General features: G+C 37.7%; 1 protein-coding gene across 1 annotated transcript; it reads right to left on the reverse strand.

Moving 5' to 3' along the window:
- Positions 1-7,144: 7,144 nt before the first annotated feature.
- LOC148947564 (uncharacterized) lies at positions 7,145-16,949 on the reverse strand. The gene is made up of 3 exons (XM_089095937.1): positions 16,880-16,949; positions 11,059-11,196; positions 7,145-7,351 (listed from the first exon to the last, which is right to left on the reverse strand). The coding sequence occupies exons 1-3, from the start codon at positions 16,947-16,949 to the stop codon at positions 7,176-7,178; spliced, it is 384 nt and encodes a 127-aa protein (XP_088952063.1). The 3' UTR covers positions 7,145-7,175.
- Positions 16,950-17,901: the final 952 nt, after the last annotated feature.

Genomic DNA, 17,901 nt, shown 5'->3' on the forward strand with positions numbered 1-17,901 from the left:
GAAAAGTAACAGAAAAGTTGCATAACAAATTGGGACATTTCTTTACCTTTTCTGACAATCATATACTAACCAGACCTAGATGGCTCGGAACATAAGTTACTTAGGCACAGAAAAAAAAGCTAACTTAGTTTAGAAAGGGATGAAATAATAACAAAAATAAGGCACATTAAGACAAGGTCCTTTTTATATCCACTCCCAATTAATCAAATGGTTTAGAAGGTTCGTATTCCTTGCAAGTTTCAAAATAAGATCCAAGGGCCTTCTTTGTGATTAATGCCCGTGCCACATTATAGTCACATCTATTGATAAAGAAAGCCAAAAATCATGAATGACAAGGCAATTTTCTTGATTTTAGTGTCATACTTGTATTTAAAAAGCAAAAATTAATATTGCAAGACATTAGTTTAAAGAATTTGCACCAACAGTAATTTGTATCCAACTGTTCTCTACTAATACTTAGTCTTCTTAACTTTGTCAGATTCCTCTCCCAGATAGAAAAACCACTGTTCTAAGTTTCCATCTTTTCTAGTTTTGAAAATTATACCTTAAACCTTGACTCTGATTGTTCAGTCAAGAAATTTATGTTTGAAAGTTGAACATGTTCAACTCGAGAAATTACGAACGGCGAACGCAATTGGCGCAGAAGTCGTGGGTAATTTTGATTTTGTCGACAAGTGTGACTATAATGTTGGTACGGGCAAAAGTTATCAATGCTACTCCTAAAACTCGCGAAATCACAGTCCTCCAGCAAAAACATTCTTATATGTTTGATACTTAACATTGCAAGCCTAGACATTCTTCCACTGCCTATCAACCCCCAATTATTTGAAGCCCATTTGATAATTTCAGCTTTTCATGATCTTGAAAGGTTTACATCCCCTCCCCCCACAGGTTATTCGGGAGTTTCTTTAAGGGGTTTTATTGTTATGTACTCTAGTGATAGGAATGTTCCTAGGATTGATGGTACCCTCGGCAAAATCATCCCCCCCCTCCAAAAAAAATGACTAATGCAATCACTTAAAAAAGAAAAACTTATCCGAGATGTCTAGGGCAGTATGTCCCTGTCTCTTCCACCTTTAAATAACCCAGTCTGGGAACATGGTTGAGTGGTCTAAGCCAAACATTCGTGAAGTACATGCCAAAGCTCAAACAATTCTTCTATATAAATTAGCAAATTGACATCTCATGACGTAAGCTTTATACCTAAGATTACTTTAATAACTCCGATTTTTTTTTATAGACAGCGCAATAGCGCTGTCTAAGTAAAGAACGATGTTGAAACAATGTTATTATTATTATGTTGTTTTTTTTAGACCAGGGCACTTCCTATCGAAGGAGTTGTCGTGAAACTTCGAAAAGGGCTCATTCGATTGGAAATTGAAATGATTAGTACTCTTTTTAATAGCCAAAAGTGATTGGAAGACAGCTAAAACCCCTTCCACAACAACCATTTCCCCAAACACATCCAATCAAAATTTTGAGACCCATTTTGTTCAACGTAGTTGAAAGATCTGGAAATTATATTTTTGAGGAGGACACTTCCCCCAGAGCCATCAGGGCGGTGGGATATAAGGTTTTTACAGAGAGCGTTGTCGTAAAAACTTCAGAAAGGGCTTAAGGCCCTTTTTAATAGTCGAAAGTAATTGGAGGGCAACTAAACCCTCTCTCACGCCCACCATTTCAAACAAATGCAATCAAAATTTTGAGATATCCATTTTGTTCAACGTAGTTAAAATTTCTTGAAATTAGGTCTTTGAGGATGATAAGCCCCTCAGATTCCTCAGGGCAAAGGTTTTAAGTTATGCCCTGGGGGTATATACTGTTTTTATAGAAAGCGTTATCGCAGAAACTTCAAAAAAAGCTTATTTGATTGGAAATTGTAAGGACTGGTGCCCTTTTATAGTCGAAAGTAATTGGAGGGCAACTAATCCCTCTCTCACGCCCATCATTTCCTCAAACACATCCAATCAAAATTTTGAGATAGCCATTTTGCTCAACGTAGTTGAAATTTCTGGAAATTAGATCTTTGAAGATGACAACCTCCCCCCACACACATCCCTCAGGATAAGGGTTGTATATTATGCCCTGGGGGCATATACGGTTTTTATAGAAAGAGTTGTCGTAGAAACTTCAAAAAGGGCTCACTCAATTGGAAATTGAAAGGGCTGGTGCCCTTTTAAAAACTCAAAAGTGACCGCAGGGCAACTAACCCCCCTCTTACACCCAACATTTCCCCAAACACATCCAATCAAAGTGGTGAGAAAGTCATTTTTTCAACATAGTTGAAAGGTTTGGAAATTAGGTCTTTGGGCAGGACACTCCCCCTACAGCCCTCAGGTCATGGGTTGTAAGTCATTCCCTTGGGGTATATAAGGTCTTTATAGAAAGTGTCTTCGTAAAAACTCCAATAAGGTTTCACTTTGATAGAAATTGAAAAGACTAGTGCCCTTTTTAATAATTGAAAGTAATTGGAGGACAAGTAACCCCCTTCTCACGACCACCATTTCCCCAAACACATCTAATCAAAATTTTGAAATATCCATTTTGTTCAACGTAGTTAAAAGTTCTGGAAATTAGGGCTTCGAGGATGATAACCCCCTCAGAGCCCTCAGGGCAAGGGTTGTAAGTTATGCCCTGGGGTATATAAGGTTTTTATAGAAAGAGTTGTCGTAGAAACTTCAAAAAAAGCTCATTTGATTGGAAATTCAAAGGTCTAGTGCCCCTTTTAATAGTCGAAAGTCATTGGAGAGCAACTAACCTCCCTCTCACGACCACCATTTTCCCAAATAGAATCAATCAAAATTTTCAGATAGGCATTTTGTTCAAAGCAGTTAAAAATTCTAGAACTTAGGTCCTTTAGGATGACAAACCCCCCCCACCGCTCAGATCTTTTATTTTAGCCTATGCCCTTATGGCCTATATGGTTTTTATAGTTCGCGTTGTCGTAGAGAAATCAGCATGTTCCCTCTTAACTGGAAATTGGAGGGGTTATAGTACTTCTTAGTTATACATTGCAACTGGAGGACGGGTGGCCCTCATATCGCATCCACCATATCCCCAAACACCCCAAGTAAAAATTTTGAGATAGCCATTTTGTTCAACATACTTGAAAGTTCTGGAAATTAGGGCTTTGAGGATGAACCCCCCCCCCCACAGCCTTCAAGGTAATGGTTGTAAGTTATGCCCTGGGGGTATATAAGGTTTTTTTATATAAAATATTGTCGTAGAAACTTCAAAAAGGGTTCATTCAATTGGAAATTAAAAGGGCTAAAGCTCTTTTTAATAGGCTATTCGAAACTGACTGGAGAGCAACTAACCCCCCCCCCTCTCACGCCCACCATTTCCCCAAACGCATCCAATCAAAATTTTGAGATAACCATTATTTTCAACGTAGTTGAAAGTTCTGGATATTATGTCTTTGAGGATGACAAACCCCCCAGAGCCCTCAGGGCAAGGGTTGTAAGTTTTGCCCTGGGGGCATATAAGGTTTTTATAGAGAGCTTTGTCATAGAAACTTCAAAAAAGGGCTCATTCCATTGGAAATTGAAAGGGCTAGTGCCCTTTTTAATAGTCAAGTGACTGAAGGGCAACTAACCCCCCCCTCTCTCACGCCCACCATTTCGCCAAATACATCCAATCAAAATTTTGAGATAGCCATATATTTATGGCTATCTCAAGAGTCTCAAGAGGTTTAAAAAACCTCTTTTCCATACCATCCAAGAGGTAAAGATCTTAGTACTTTTTTTAGAGGCTTCGGCAGTTTTGTTTTTCTCGTTAATATTAGTCAAATATTACTTGTAAATTGTACAAGCAAGTCAGAAATTTGGAGGCAACTTACCAGTTGTCTACATTTAGTCACTAATCTTCTGCTTGATTTTTATCAATTATATTTACTCAAGTTCAATATATATATATATATATATATATATATATATATATATATATATATATATATATATATATATATATATATATATACACACACACACACACACACACAGTGTGTGTGTGTGTGTGTGTGTGTGTGTGTGTGTGTGTGTGTGTGTGTGTGTGTGTGTGTGTGTGTGTGTGTGTGTGTGTGTGTGTGTGCGAGCGAGCGATATATATATATATATATATATATATATATATATATAGCGTATATATATATATATATATATATATATATATATATATATATATATATATATATATATATATATATATATATATATATATATATATATTGAAAAAGTAATGAGTATCTTCCGCTACGTTTTCAGAGCCCAAATTTTCCCATATGAAGTAACTGTAAGGGCATGTTCATTTTGTAATGTAATTTAAATAAAACACGTTAGAGTCAGCATAACAAAACATTCCAGTGTTTAACCTTTTTAATAGTCGAAAGTGATTGGAGGGCAACTAATGCTCCTCTCACACCCACCATTTCCCCAAACACATCCAATCAAAATTTTGAGATGGATATTTTGTTCAACGTAGTTGAAACTTCTGGAAATTAGGTCTTTGCCAGCGTTGTCGTAGAAACTTCAAAAAGCACTCACTCAATTGGGAATTGAGAGGGCTAGTGCTCTTATTTATAGTCAAAAGCGATCGGAGGGCGAAAGACTCCCCCCCCCACGCCCATCATTTCCCAAAACACTTCCGATCAACATTTTGATATAGCAATTTTGTTGAACGTAGTTAAGCGTCCAGAAATTATATTTTGAGTATGACAACCCCCTCACAGCCCTCAGGGCTAAGGTTGTAAGTTGTGCCCTGGGGGCATATAATGTTTTTTATAGAAATTGTTGTCGTAAAAACTTCAAAGAGGGCTCTTTCTATTGGAAATTGAGAGGGATATTGCCCTTTTTGATGGTCGAAAGTAATTGGAGGGAGAATCATCCCCCCCCTCCACGCCCATCATTTCCCCAAACATTTCCGATCAACATTTTGATATAGCCATTTTGTTCAACGTAGTTAAAAGGTCTGAAAACTATGTCTTTGAGGATGACAACCATACCCCCATAGCCCTCAGGACAAGGGTCGTAAGTTATGTCGTAAGTTGCCGCTTGCAAACTGTCCGACGAGCTGTGGATTCGATGTTTCAAGTTCCTGCATCATCTGAAGAAAAAGACGAACTGACTTGGCATAAAGATTATGCCCCGCAGCTGCGAAGTATGGGAGCATATCAGAAAGAGAGGATAAGTAGAGATCCCAGTCTCCTGTCCTTCCTGCTTTCAAAAATTTCCGAAAGATCGAAACCATCTCAGAATACTGCATGAATAGTTTCGCAGTTCTGCTGGATTTCAGAGACGATTTTAAGGCTTCGAGGCGTAGCGAAACCGCCTGAAGGGCTTCGTGATTAGCCACTTCTTCCACAGAAATCTTTCCATCCACCAAATCGTCATACACGCTGGAGACTCGTACAAGATCTTCGTGGTCGGAAGGTCTCTCGCCATACGGAATCGAATATGCCATACACAAAAGTGAAATATTCAGTGATACGTCGACTAGCTCGTGAGCTCCTACTGCTGTTGCAACCACTTTGCAACTGAAAATGTGTTTCACTGTATTCTCCCCGTACACAAGTTCTAACATCTCTTTCAGGCCCTACCCTTCCATTATATAGCCTATGTCCCCTAAGAAGCTCATTCGTGTATGGAACCCTCCAAGCATTGTTACAATTTTCTTCAGGGGACTTCCTGGAGGCTCGTCATGAACAATCTTTGTTGCTTTCCAGAAGAGGGGCTGGTCAAACGTGACAACGAGAGTTATACCGAGTCTTCGCGCTCGGTCACTGATGAATATGAGTGTGGAGTAAATACAAGACTGATCAGTAGGTTTGTAGTCTATCATAGGTAAAAACAGAACTGAGGATCGTCCGTCATGTTCTCCGACGTGCACTGCCTGCATAAGGCCACTCCAACCAGGTCTTTGGCTTCTAAAAAGCCAGCTGCTGTGCCAAAGAAGGTCCAAGTTACTTTCAAAGGTTGTAACCATGAATTCAGGCACCCAGGGAAAATAATGAATTAAACTTGGCTTAGTACTGAAAGAAGAGTTGCCGATACGCAAAATTATGCTTGACTTAATAAAAAAATCTTGTCGGATCATGATTTATCCTACTACCATGTCACATGTGTAAGCATCCACGCAGACTGGGGACTATTGGATCCGCTAGATGTCATTCCGTCAGGATAGGTTTTGTCGTCGGCACTGGAACTCCGCGGTGACTAGTCTACCTTGCTTCTCTTACTGAATGTCGAATTAGAAAAGGATTATGTTGACGAACCCACGCGCTTGTTGATAACGGTGAGGAATACGGAATAAAGTGATTTCAGTATCTTTCCGTATTTCTTTCTAGAGTTTTTTTTCGCCTTTTCCGAACCTATGGGGTAGCCGAACCTCTATAGATCTCCTGTATTAACATTTGTAAACATTTCCACATGCTTTCTACCCCTACCCTGTATATTTCCCTTTTCCCCTCCCCCCCCCCCATTTCCCCGTTTTATGTTAATCAATTTTTTTATATCATTTTAGTTCTCAATTTCGTAATCACCAGATAGGAATACCCCAGAAAATATCTTTCAAACCGCTTTCTACCCCTACCCTGTATTCTTCTCTTTTCTCCCCTCTTTCCCCTGTTCCCCCGTTTTCCGTAGTACTCTTTTTCTATACTGAATTTTAGATGTCAATTTCGTAATCAGCGTATGTGAAAACCTCAGAAAACTCACTTTAAACTATTTTCTGGGCATGTTCGGCATTTTTCCCATTTTCCCCGCAATTCCCCCTTTTCCCCTGTTTTTCGGGTACTCGCCCCACTCGGATTTATGAGGACTTTTATTACGTTGTACGGAATTTTTTTTTGATCATTTTGGTACCATTTTCGTTTATATTGCAATTTTGTCCGGGTTCGACACTTTTTTGAGCTAAAAGTCCTGGACTAAACTGGTTTCTTCTGTTTGTGGAAGCAAGAAGATAAACAGAATAGTGAATGCTTGCATTCTCTAATTATTGTTGGTGGTGGGACTAAGAAGGGGAAAAGTTAGACCCACATTGGCATGTCTGAGGATTTGTTCCTATTCCACTTAAAGATTTTCGTTTCCCCGATCCATATTCAAATTTATATTCCTGTGAAAGAGACTTGAAAATTAGTTTATGAAACAGCCTATTTTGTAAACCAAATTATCACTGTATATTCAAAACGTACCTTCATTACGGCTATCCCTTTCCTGGGAGTCAGAGGGGGATGCAGAAAAACCTTGCGAAATTCCAAGAGGTAGTTGATGTCCCAGCCGTAATTCCGAATTGGATGTTCTGGTTTCACTTGTCAAGGTACCTTCAACTTCTGCAACAAAACTCATGGCAAAGTTCCCTGGTTAAGTTAACTTTAAAGTGCAGATGAAAGATACTTGTACAAAAGCATAATTGATTTTCTCGTGGATAATAATATTGTTTGAAGAGAGTGAAGTGAGTGCAGAAGAGAGCGAGAGCGAGTAGCAAGAGCCATATAGGGACCAGCCGGCCTACTGGCCTTAAATTGCTAGAAACAGGCAGCTCAAGTGCTCGCACTTCCCACAAGCTATCCAATTCCATCGTTTCTTCTTTTCCTTTTGTTCTGTGTTATTTTGTTTGTTATATAAAAACCAAGAGTATTATATTCCTTAGTAATATAATACTCTTCATGAAAGACGTACCGCCGAAACTTTTGTTCCATTTAATTGTTCAGGTGGTGGGAAAAAAACTTCTTTTTCTTTCAACAATTTATCCAATCCGTATTTTGATTTTAAAAAGTATTGTGGGTATTGATGGCCTTATACTTATCAAAATCCCAAACCCAATCATCCTCGTTGTCATTTTCAACTTGTTCGGTTCGTTACACCTTGGCATATCTTAAGTAATTATGATATACGTATTGCCGAACCTTTGTGTTTTTTAGCAAAGGTAAGGGCCACACGGCAGGCTTCTATATAGAGATTCTCGCTTTCGCTTGTCTTCAAAACGCGGACAATTTGAGCCTTTTCTTGATGTCTTTCGTTATTATATCGCCAAACTTTAATTTTTTAACAAAGATATGGTAGGCATTGATGAACTTATCCATGTCAAAATCCCAAACCCAATTATCTGGAAAACTATGATCAACATTAAGAGTAAGCACAGCGCCTACTTCATTACATGCGGGAGGGTTAAACTGTCTATAATCGATACCATCTGGCCAAGTAAAAACGAGCTGCACGTTTGGAGGCTGTTTTCCCAATGAAGCAGCAAGTTGATTTGAATTATCCTCAACTTCTCGCATTTTTTCGTAACATTTGGCATAGTCATTTGAATCTCTCAATATTTCTTCCAAGAGATTCATTAGATTATGAGAGATCCCATAATTTAAAGGCGAGGCGTTCCTCAACAGCTTCATTAGGGTCTAAAAAGTGCATTTGGCGATCTGTAAGGTGGCTCAATTTCACCTTCAGTAGTTTCTGACGAATATGCCACTAAATTGATTTTGTGATAGATTTATCCAGCTACTTTAAAGCTAAATATATTCCGACTATTTATGGTTCGATCAAAGCTTGCGTTGAATGAAGCTAGAGCAAAACACGAGTTCAAGTTTCGAAAACGTTTATGAAACTCTTCAGAGAGTAAGTGACGTACTGAAAAAAGGCAAACCAATTCATTTTGAAACTGAGGTGGTGACATTGCAATTTGACCCTGCACGCAGCAATCTCCAAAAGAATTACCTTTGTTTCCTGCTCTTTCCTCGGGAAAATGGAAGACTCCACAGTTGACCACAGTGAATACAAGCAGTGTTGAAAGGTCCCAAAAAGTTATATGTTATATTTACTGAGTTTATGGCATCTTTAGACGTATGTACTTGGTTTTGTGTACTTGGTAACGAAGATTAGTAAATACTGATTGAGTAAATACTGAAAACCAATTACATTAGAAATATTTTCTTTTGTATCAGAGGCAATGCTATAGTATTGCCTATAGTAAAGGCCATACGGCTCCAATGTTTTATTATTTTGTTTCCCTCAGAGGCACTTCATGTGGAAGGGGTCGTCGTAGAAACTTCAAAGAGGGCTCATTTGATTGGAAGTCGAGAGTTCTGGTGGCCTTTTTAAGGGTCAAAAGTGATTGGAAGGCAAATAACACCCCTTCTACGCCCACCAGTTCCCCAAACACATCTAATCAAAATTTTGAGATAGCCATTTTGTTCAGCGTAGTTGATTTCCACATAGAAATTATTTGTTTGAGGAAGACACTCCCCCACAGCCCTTAGGGCAAAGGTTGTAAGTTATGCCTTGGGGCATATAAAGTTTTTACAGAAAGCTTTGTTGTAGAAACTTTAAAAAGGACTCATTTGATTGGAAATTCAAAGGGTTAGTGCCCTTTTTAACAGTCGAAGGTGATTGGAGGGCAACTAACCCCCCTCTCACTCCCACCATTTCCCCAAATACGTCTGACCAAAATTTTGAGATAGCCATTTTGTTCTACATAGTTGAAAATTAAGGAAATTAGGTCTTTGAGGATAACAACCCCCCCCCAGAGCCTTCAGGGCAATGGTTGTAAGTTTTGCCCTGGGGGCATATAAGGTTTTTTATAGAAAGTGTTGTCGTAGAGACTTCAAAAAGGGCTCATTCGATTGGAAATTTAAATGGCTAGTGCCCTTTTAAATAGTCGAATGTGTTTGGAAGGTAACTAAAACCCCATTCACGCCAACCATTTCCCCAAACACATCCAATCAAAATTTTGAGATAGCCATTTTATTCAACGTAGTTGAAAGTTATGGAAATCATATGTTTGAGCAGGACACTCCCCCAACAATCTTCAAGGCAGGGGTTATAGGTTACGCCCTGGGGGCATATATGGTTCTTATGGAAGGAATGCTCGTATAAACTTCAGAGAGAGCTCATTTGATTGGAAATTCAAAGTTCTAGTTTACTTTTTAAGTGTCAAAAGATATCAAAGGGTAACCAAACCCTCCCCCCCCCGCCCCTCAAACTCTTTTTTCCCAAATGCATCCGATAAAAATTTTGAGATAGCTATTTTGTTAAAAATAGTTCAAAAATCATATAACAAAAATTCCTGTGTCGACCCGACCACTCAGGTTAATTAGCCCCCCCCCACGCCCTTTTTCCCCAAACCCATCCGATAAAAATTTGAGATAGCCATTTTGTTAAAAATAGTTCAAACATCAGATAATAAAAACCCCGAGGTGGACACGAACCCATTTTTTCACTTTGATACCAGTTTTGATACTTTGACGAACATTTGATTTTTTTCTTAAATTTTGATTTTGAAATAAGGAATTTTTAAAAACTTGAAACTTTTTGCAATCAAAAACGAACAAAAATTAATAAACAAAACTTATAAGAAAAAAAGCGCAAGTTAAAATAAAGAAACATTTGTTTTCAAATTTTATTTTTTATTGTAAAGAAATTTGAATATTAATAAAATTCAAATTCGAATTCAATTCCAATCTAGGGTCACAAAAATGTGACCCTGGATTTCGGCTTGAGTGAGCATGCTGTCATAAATATCAGGTGCATAGCTGTCTGATAAGCTACAATTGAAGTTTCCTTCTTCCTTCAACTCTAAGGCATGTTGCAATGTAATGACATAAAAAAAAACACATTTTTTATTCTGCTAGTTGCTTGAAATGCAGTCAGTAAGACGATAAATGACTTTGTCTTAATTTGGCTATTGACCTATCTTTGAGAAACTTCTGTTTTAGGAAACCAATATCTTATATAGATCATAGCAAAAGCCTTTCAGCCTTTCAATGTCCTTCAGTTGTATTTGTGACATTAAAAACATCTTTTAAATTAGTTTCTTCTGTTTGAGGAAGCAAGAAAATAAGAAGAACTTGCATTCCCTTATTATTGTTGGTGGTGCGACTAAAAAGGGGAAAAGTTAGACCCACATAGGCGTGTCTGAGGATTTGTTCCCATAACACTTTGAGATTTTCTTTGCTGAGACTCATACTCATATTTCCTTTTAATCTCCTGTGAAAGAGGCTTGAAAATTAGTTTACGAAAGAACTTATTTTGTAAACTAAATTATCACTGCATATTCAAAACGTACCTTCATTACGGCTATCTCTTTCTTGGGAGTCAGAGGGGGATGCAGAAAAACTTTGCGAAATTCCAAGAGGTAGTTGAAGCTCCAGCGTCAATTCCAAATAGGATGTTCCGGTTTCACTTGTCAAGGTACCTTCAAATTCTGCAACAAAATACAAATTAAAAGACATATAAAACAATCAAATACGAGGAATACACTGCTATTCAAAGTCATATGACCCTTATTCATATGACAAATTATTAACCCAAATAAATGACCGACATTCGGAGTCTTTAGATCAGAGGCAACGCTATAGCATAGCAAAGGAGCCATACGGCTCCAATGTTTTACCAATTTTTTTTTCCAGAGGCACTTCATATGTATGGAGTTGGAGTTTAATTTCCAATCAAATTAGTTCTGAAATTTATACGAGCATTCCTTCTATGAGACCATTGATGCCCCCAGGGCATAACTTACAACACCTGCCCCCGGGCCCTTGGGAGTTGTGTCAACCCCGGAGTTTTGTTATATGATCTTTGAACTATTTTTAACAAAATGGCTTCCTAAAAATTTCTATTGGATGTATTAGAGAAAAAAGGGCGTGAGGGGGGGGCTAGTTACCCTCCGATCACTTTTTACTCTTAAAAAGGGTACTAGAACTCTCAATTTCCAATCGAATAAGCCCCCTTTGAAGTTTATACGACGACTCCGATAGAAAATTTGGAAAATGTAAAGTGTAAACAAAATCATCCTCCAAACTTCCCAGGCGAAGGGCTGCAAGTTATGAACTTTGCCCATTGTTTACATATTAATTAAAAAACACTTTTCGAAAAATAAGTTTTTCAAAGAAAAGTAAAGGCCATTTTAAACTTAAGTGCAGCAGATACAAATACATTTTAAAATTCAAACTCAAAATGACCAGAAATTACTATTAAAGAATAAATGAAACCCAAAACTAACAGAAATTAAATAAACAATCATAGCAAAAACATACAACAAGTAATAATATAAATAGATTGAATATGAAAATCAAGCTTAAAATGAACAAAAAAATATTTTCCTATTGAAGTATAAATGAAACTTAAAACGAACAGAAATTAACCCTCTCGCGGGCGCTGGTTGGTTTTGAGGATACTTAATTGTAACCCCCTCTTTACCCAAAGCTGAGCTTTTAACATATGTTTCCTGGTGCCATCTCATTGCCGAATCTTCCATAAACGTCCCTGAAGAGCCGTGTACCGGATAAGCTGTGCTTTCTTCCTGCCATTTTAGCAGAAAATTGTAATTTGAGTTTTGTCAAGGATTTGCAAGGTAACTTCACTTTTTCTTTATTTTATAGACATTATCGCTGACCTGGGGAAGTCGGCAATTTTTTCTCAGAGGATTCGTACCCTTAGAAGTGTGTTATAGTAATTTTTTCGACTTCTGAATATTTCATATAGTTGAGCCATCTATTTTCCTTCTGTCCCCACATGAGGACATTGCCCATTAGCGCCAGCTTTCTGTATAGTTTTCGTCCCGTATAGTTTCCGTAGAATGCCACAGGTAACACTACTGTTCATTTGTCCCCGCTTGTACCTTGTGCTCGCAAACTAGTAAAGCTTCTGTTCTTTACAGATGAGTCGGCAAAAAATCAGGCATAATGAAGAAATCATGAAAATCATGTTTGAAGACGATAGTGACAATGGAATCGATTCAGACCAATCAGATCTTTCCTCCGACGAAGAAGATGGCAGAGATCCCACTTGGCAGCCTCCATGTGAAGAAGAGGACGTCCAGCGTGCTACCGGATCGACACCAGCGGCTAGAGATACGCAAGAGAGAGTTACAGACGAAGACAGTGAAGACCACGAGGTAGCGGAACCTGATCGAACGGAACCATCTCTCCAGCGTATTGCTAGAACTTATGTGAGGAAAAGGAAAAGGCCAAGCACGGAGCCCAATAGTTCTGCTTCTTTTGCGACGTCGCAAGCAGACCCTGCTGTCAACAGTTCAGTCTCAGATAGAAGATCACAGACCACTCTTTCACAGTCTAACAGTGGGATTGCAGCTTAAATCAAAGTTCCACGAGACAACCCAAAGTCCAAACCGGTCAAGACCAGACGACGTATTTTGAGAGCCAATGTCGATAATCCTCTAGCAGAGTCGGTTCCTCCGTTCACCAGTGATGGTTGGGTCTTGCTCAATCTCAGCAACGAGTCGGATCCTGTCAATTTCTTTGAGGGACTTCTTTCCGACGAAATTCTTGCAATGGTCGTCAGGGAGTCTAACGCTTACGCATTGTCAAAAAAAGGGTATGAGTTGAATTTGACATCAGCAGAACTACGCATCTATGTTGGATGCCTTCTGATAATGAGCTATGTTCGATACCCAAGAATTGAAAACTACTGGTCAAATAGCCTGAGGCTACCTCAGATTCCTGATTATATTTCAAGAAAAAGGTTCAAAAACATCAGAGAATCTTTACATTTCACTACTCAACAAAGTAGCCCTGATGGTGAGAAATACTACAAGATCTGCCCATTTTCGGAGATGTTGCGCAACTCTCTCAAAGCAGCAGTGGCCGACGAAGAATACAGTCCAATAGACGAGATGATGGTCACCTTCAAGGGAAGAAGCAGCCTCAAGCAGTATATGGCATCTAAACCAACTAAGTGGGGTTTCAAAATTTGGGTTCGGGCTGGAGTCTCAGGATATGTGTATGATTTTGAGCCATATCAAGGCAGCGGTGCCAACCACAACCCACCAGCGTACGGGTTAGGAGGAGACGTGGTTGTGAAACTCACTTGTGGCCTCAAAAACACAAATGCTAAAGTGTATTTCTACAACTTTGTTACCTCGGTATCTCTGGTGGAAGCATTAGCAAAGGAAAAGATTTATAGTGTTGGAACCCTTCGCGCAAATTGACTTGGAGATTCTGCACCTAAGCTAATAACAGAAGTCGAAATGAAAAAGAAAAAGCGAGGAACCTCGTCGTTTGCTATGTCTGCTGAAGGAGTGACGGTTTTACGCTGGAAAGACAACAATCTCGTAAATGTTTGTTCATCCTTCGCTGGTTATGCCCCAAATGACAGTGTCCAGAGATGGTGCAGCACAGCGAAATCGAAAGCGGCGGTTGAAAGGCCATACGCAGTGAAGAAATATAATAAGTGTATGGGAGCCATGGATTTGATGGATTTGCTGACTTCACTTTACAAAACGACTTTCGAAACAAACGTTGGTACATGCGCCTTTTCCACCATTTCCTTGATGTTGTTGTTGTCAACGCTTGGATTCTCTACAGAAAAACCTACCCTGTCGGCACACTTGATCTCCTCCATTTCAAAGTGTCTGTTGCAGTAGCTATAACGAACAAAGGGATGGTGTGGATGAGGACAAGCCCTGGTCGGCCTTCAAAAATCGGCTTTGTCAAGAAAAGGACTGTCATTGCTGTCCCAAACGAGATCCGACTTGATGGTCTGAGTGGCCATTGGCCTGGCAAGTCCGACAAAAATAACGCTTCTCGATGCCAGGACAAGAACTGCAAGGGTAAAACGAGATTCATCTGCAAAAAATAAAAAGTCGCATTGTGCCCTGAATGTTTCGAGAACTTTCAGTGTCCGATAAGCCTTTCGAAACAGTGTTTTCTGGGTGGCGTCACCATATGTAGACAGTAGCATATTTTACCTTTTTATCCTTTTTTGTCAATTTCTGAATACATATCTGAAATCTACGTATTTTTCTACATAGGAAAGAACTTTGTCAATGCAATCGATGCAAACAAACATACAATAGATATTAATGTAAATTAATAAATAAATCTTTAAACGAGTGAAACTTAAACTGAACATGCAAATCAAGCTTGAAACATTTTATTTAAGTTTTACTCGTTTTGAGATTTATTTATTAATTCATATTAGTAGCCTACCTGTTTATGTTTGTGATTGCTTGCATAATTGTATATTTTGTAAATTGTATATTTTAATTAAATATTTAATATATAGAGTTGGTTAGATTAGTTCCACATTGTGTTCCACGTTCTATGCCAAGTTCAGTATTTCTATAGAACAACTATAGTTCTATAGAACTATATTCTATAGTTCAGTGTTTCTATAGAATAAAAAAAATATAGTATAAAAAAGAAAATAAAAAAGAATAATAAAAAAATGTCGACACTAACTGCGCACTAGTGGCAATTTTTGAACATGTTGGGTTTTATATTTTCATCTTCGCAATTCAGACACGAGAAATTCTTCGCCTCTTTCTGAGTGGAATCAAAATAATGAAAGTTAAAAATTTACTTAATTATAGACTATATACTTAATGAGAAAACAAAATAATAGTAATAAAAAACTTATCAAATTATGTGATTAAAATCTTATTTTTTCTTATTACAACCTCTACATGTGCAAATAGAACAGGAATGGAGTCATTGAAAAAAAAATGGTAGGTATACATTAAATATAATTTTCTGAACGAAAAAAGAAAAAAATCATTGAAAATGAAAATAGGACTTAGTACTTTTTATAATCAGATTTTAATATAACTAGATAGGTGAAATCGATTGTAGTTTGATGATTGAAGTCAGTTGGGAGTAAGAGGGGTGGCGTATCTAGTCGGGGAATTGTTTAATGTAAATTTTTAATGTTTGCTATGATTGATTATTTAATTTCTATTTACTCGTTTACTGTTTACTCTGTTTAAGTTTTACTTGTTCTAAGATTTATTTATTAATTTATATTAGTACCTTTTTTATGTTTGTTTGCTATGATTGATTATTTAATTTCTGTTGTTTTGGTTTTTATTTATCCTTTAATAATAATTTCGCTCTGCTGATTATAAGTTTAATATAGTCTTTATTTTGGTCTAAAAAACTTATTTTATGGAGTTTCTTTTAATTAATTTCAATTCGGTTTTAATTGCCAAAATTTTAAGTTTCTCAACATTCTTTCAAAGAGAGGACTTGGGGTGGGCTAGTTGGACTCTAATCGCTTTTTATTCTTAGAATGCAAATTAGAACTTTTAATTTCCAATGAAATGTGGCTAATCCAAAGTTTATCCAAAGTTATTCCTTGCCCAAGGATTCAAGGGGTTTTGTCATCCCTGGAGGCATTGTTATATGACAGGTTACATGATTGGTACAGTGGGTGTTGGGATGGATAGTTGCCCTTCAGTCACTCTTAACCCTTGAAAAGAGAACTATAAGTTCAATTTCAAATAAACTTAGCCTTCTCCAAATCTTATAAAACCACCCCTTGCTTAAAAACCTTATTTACCACTGAAGAATAACGTACATTTCCCCCAGACTTTGGGAGGTTGTGTTGACCCCAAAAATTTTCTTATCTGATCTTTGGACTATTTTGAACAAAATGGCTATTTCTAGAACTTCCAATTTTCAATTGAAAGATCCCTCTCCAAAGTTTATACCATATGAAATGCCTCTGGCAAAAACTAATAATAATAAAACATTGGAGCCTTATGGTCTTTTGCTATAGGCAGTTACCTCTGACATTGTCAAGCCAGTTGGACAATATCTAAAGCCTTTTGAAAAACACAATTGTAAAAGTAAGACAGGAGACCAAGTTGGCCCTTCAGACAAAATTCTGGCTGCCACATAATAGCTTCCACCTAGATGGTACCATATTGTTGTTTTATTTTCTATCATTACTGCACACAGAGAGGACTGAAAGAAAATTCTTTAACCCTAAAATATGTTTTCAACCACAAACTGACTACTTTTACATCCCCTAAACTCTTAGGTGTCAGCTCCAAGCATATATAAAGTGACAGGTTTTTTTTTACTTTTTTACTAATTTAAATCAGCTTTCCTTTTATTTTGTTAAAACAATGTAATTATAAAACTTACCAATTTTGACAACAGAAGCCTCAGAAAGGGTGATGACTTCAGCCATATTTGGAATTTGGGGCAAGTCCATGGTACGATATCTGAAAAGTGATAATACCGCTTGCAAAACCTTTAAAACACTTGGGTATTAGTGCAGTCAATCTAAGGTTTAACCTCAAACAAATTGTAACAATTTTGATGTCGGTACCATTTGGACCAGAAAAAATATCTACAACATATAAAAAATCGGCCAAAATTGGCCAAGGCAAAATTGGCCGTATTTCGAATTTTTAAAAACAGCTTAATTTTCACGCACAAAAGTCGGTAATAGGTAAATCTAGTACAAAGATCACGAATATGCACTTTGTTTTTATTTTAAACGTTAATTTTCAGTCCACCTGCCCCTAAATCAAGCGTTGGTGAGAGCAATATTAAAGGAAGTTGAATTCATACAGAAAAAAAATTGACTGCTACTACAGAAAAATTGTGTCCATGTTAGTTTAATACTAGAGTCCCTATCCCCAATTCTCAGGATCAAGGCCAGGGCTCTGAAACCCAATCCAATCTTACACTTTAAGATATGTTTGGAAACAGTGAAATTTTGCTGCTGCTGATGAAGGAGGTAGTTTTTTCGGGATAGACAGAAGTTGTAGATGTTGCTATTTTCTGCTGAAAGACTCGGTATCGGTAAGTGTCAAGATTGTCATTAAATTTTACACGTACAATGCACAAAATGCAACCTCTCCCGCTGCTTTAATCTCTTTTTTTTAAGCATTAATTCGAGAAAACGTTGAAGCATTTTCCCTAAACTGTTCTTTGTCTCTCAACCAGTTAAGTACAATCACTTTGCCAGGTCAATGTAGAAGGGAAGTTGTGCCACAGCCAAGAATTGCATGAGCAAAAGGAAACAGTTTGCAAGTTTCCCATCCCAATCTTCTTAACATTGGCTTCAATGCTCCAAATGCACCTGAAGTGGCTGCTTTGCTGGTAACTTGAAAAAGTTTCTGAATTTATTTTGAGGTCTTTTCCTGTCTTTGTTTACC

The sequence above is a fragment of the Artemia sp. Qi Xiang Cuo genome, chromosome 10, assembly GCF_049724085.1.
Source record: "Artemia sp. Qi Xiang Cuo chromosome 10, ASM4972408v1, whole genome shotgun sequence".
In the NCBI taxonomy this organism is placed as follows: Eukaryota; Metazoa; Arthropoda; class Branchiopoda; order Anostraca; family Artemiidae; genus Artemia; species Artemia sp. Qi Xiang Cuo.

What these genes read in the sequence shown, in the direction of transcription:
- LOC148947564 (XM_089095937.1), bottom strand. Translation starts at nt 16,949, where the DNA reads ATGGACTTGCCCCAAATTCCAAATATGGCTGAAGTCATCACCCTTTCT. An exon ending in GGCTTCTGTTGTCAAAATTG is followed by an intron (nt 11,197 to 16,879) that starts GTAAGTTTTATA and finishes ATTTTGTTGCAG; the next exon opens with AATTTGAAGGTACCTTGACA. An exon ending in AAGAGATAGCCGTAATGAAG is followed by an intron (nt 7,352 to 11,058) that starts GTACGTTTTGAA and finishes TAACTTAACCAG; the next exon opens with GGAACTTTGCCATGAGTTTT.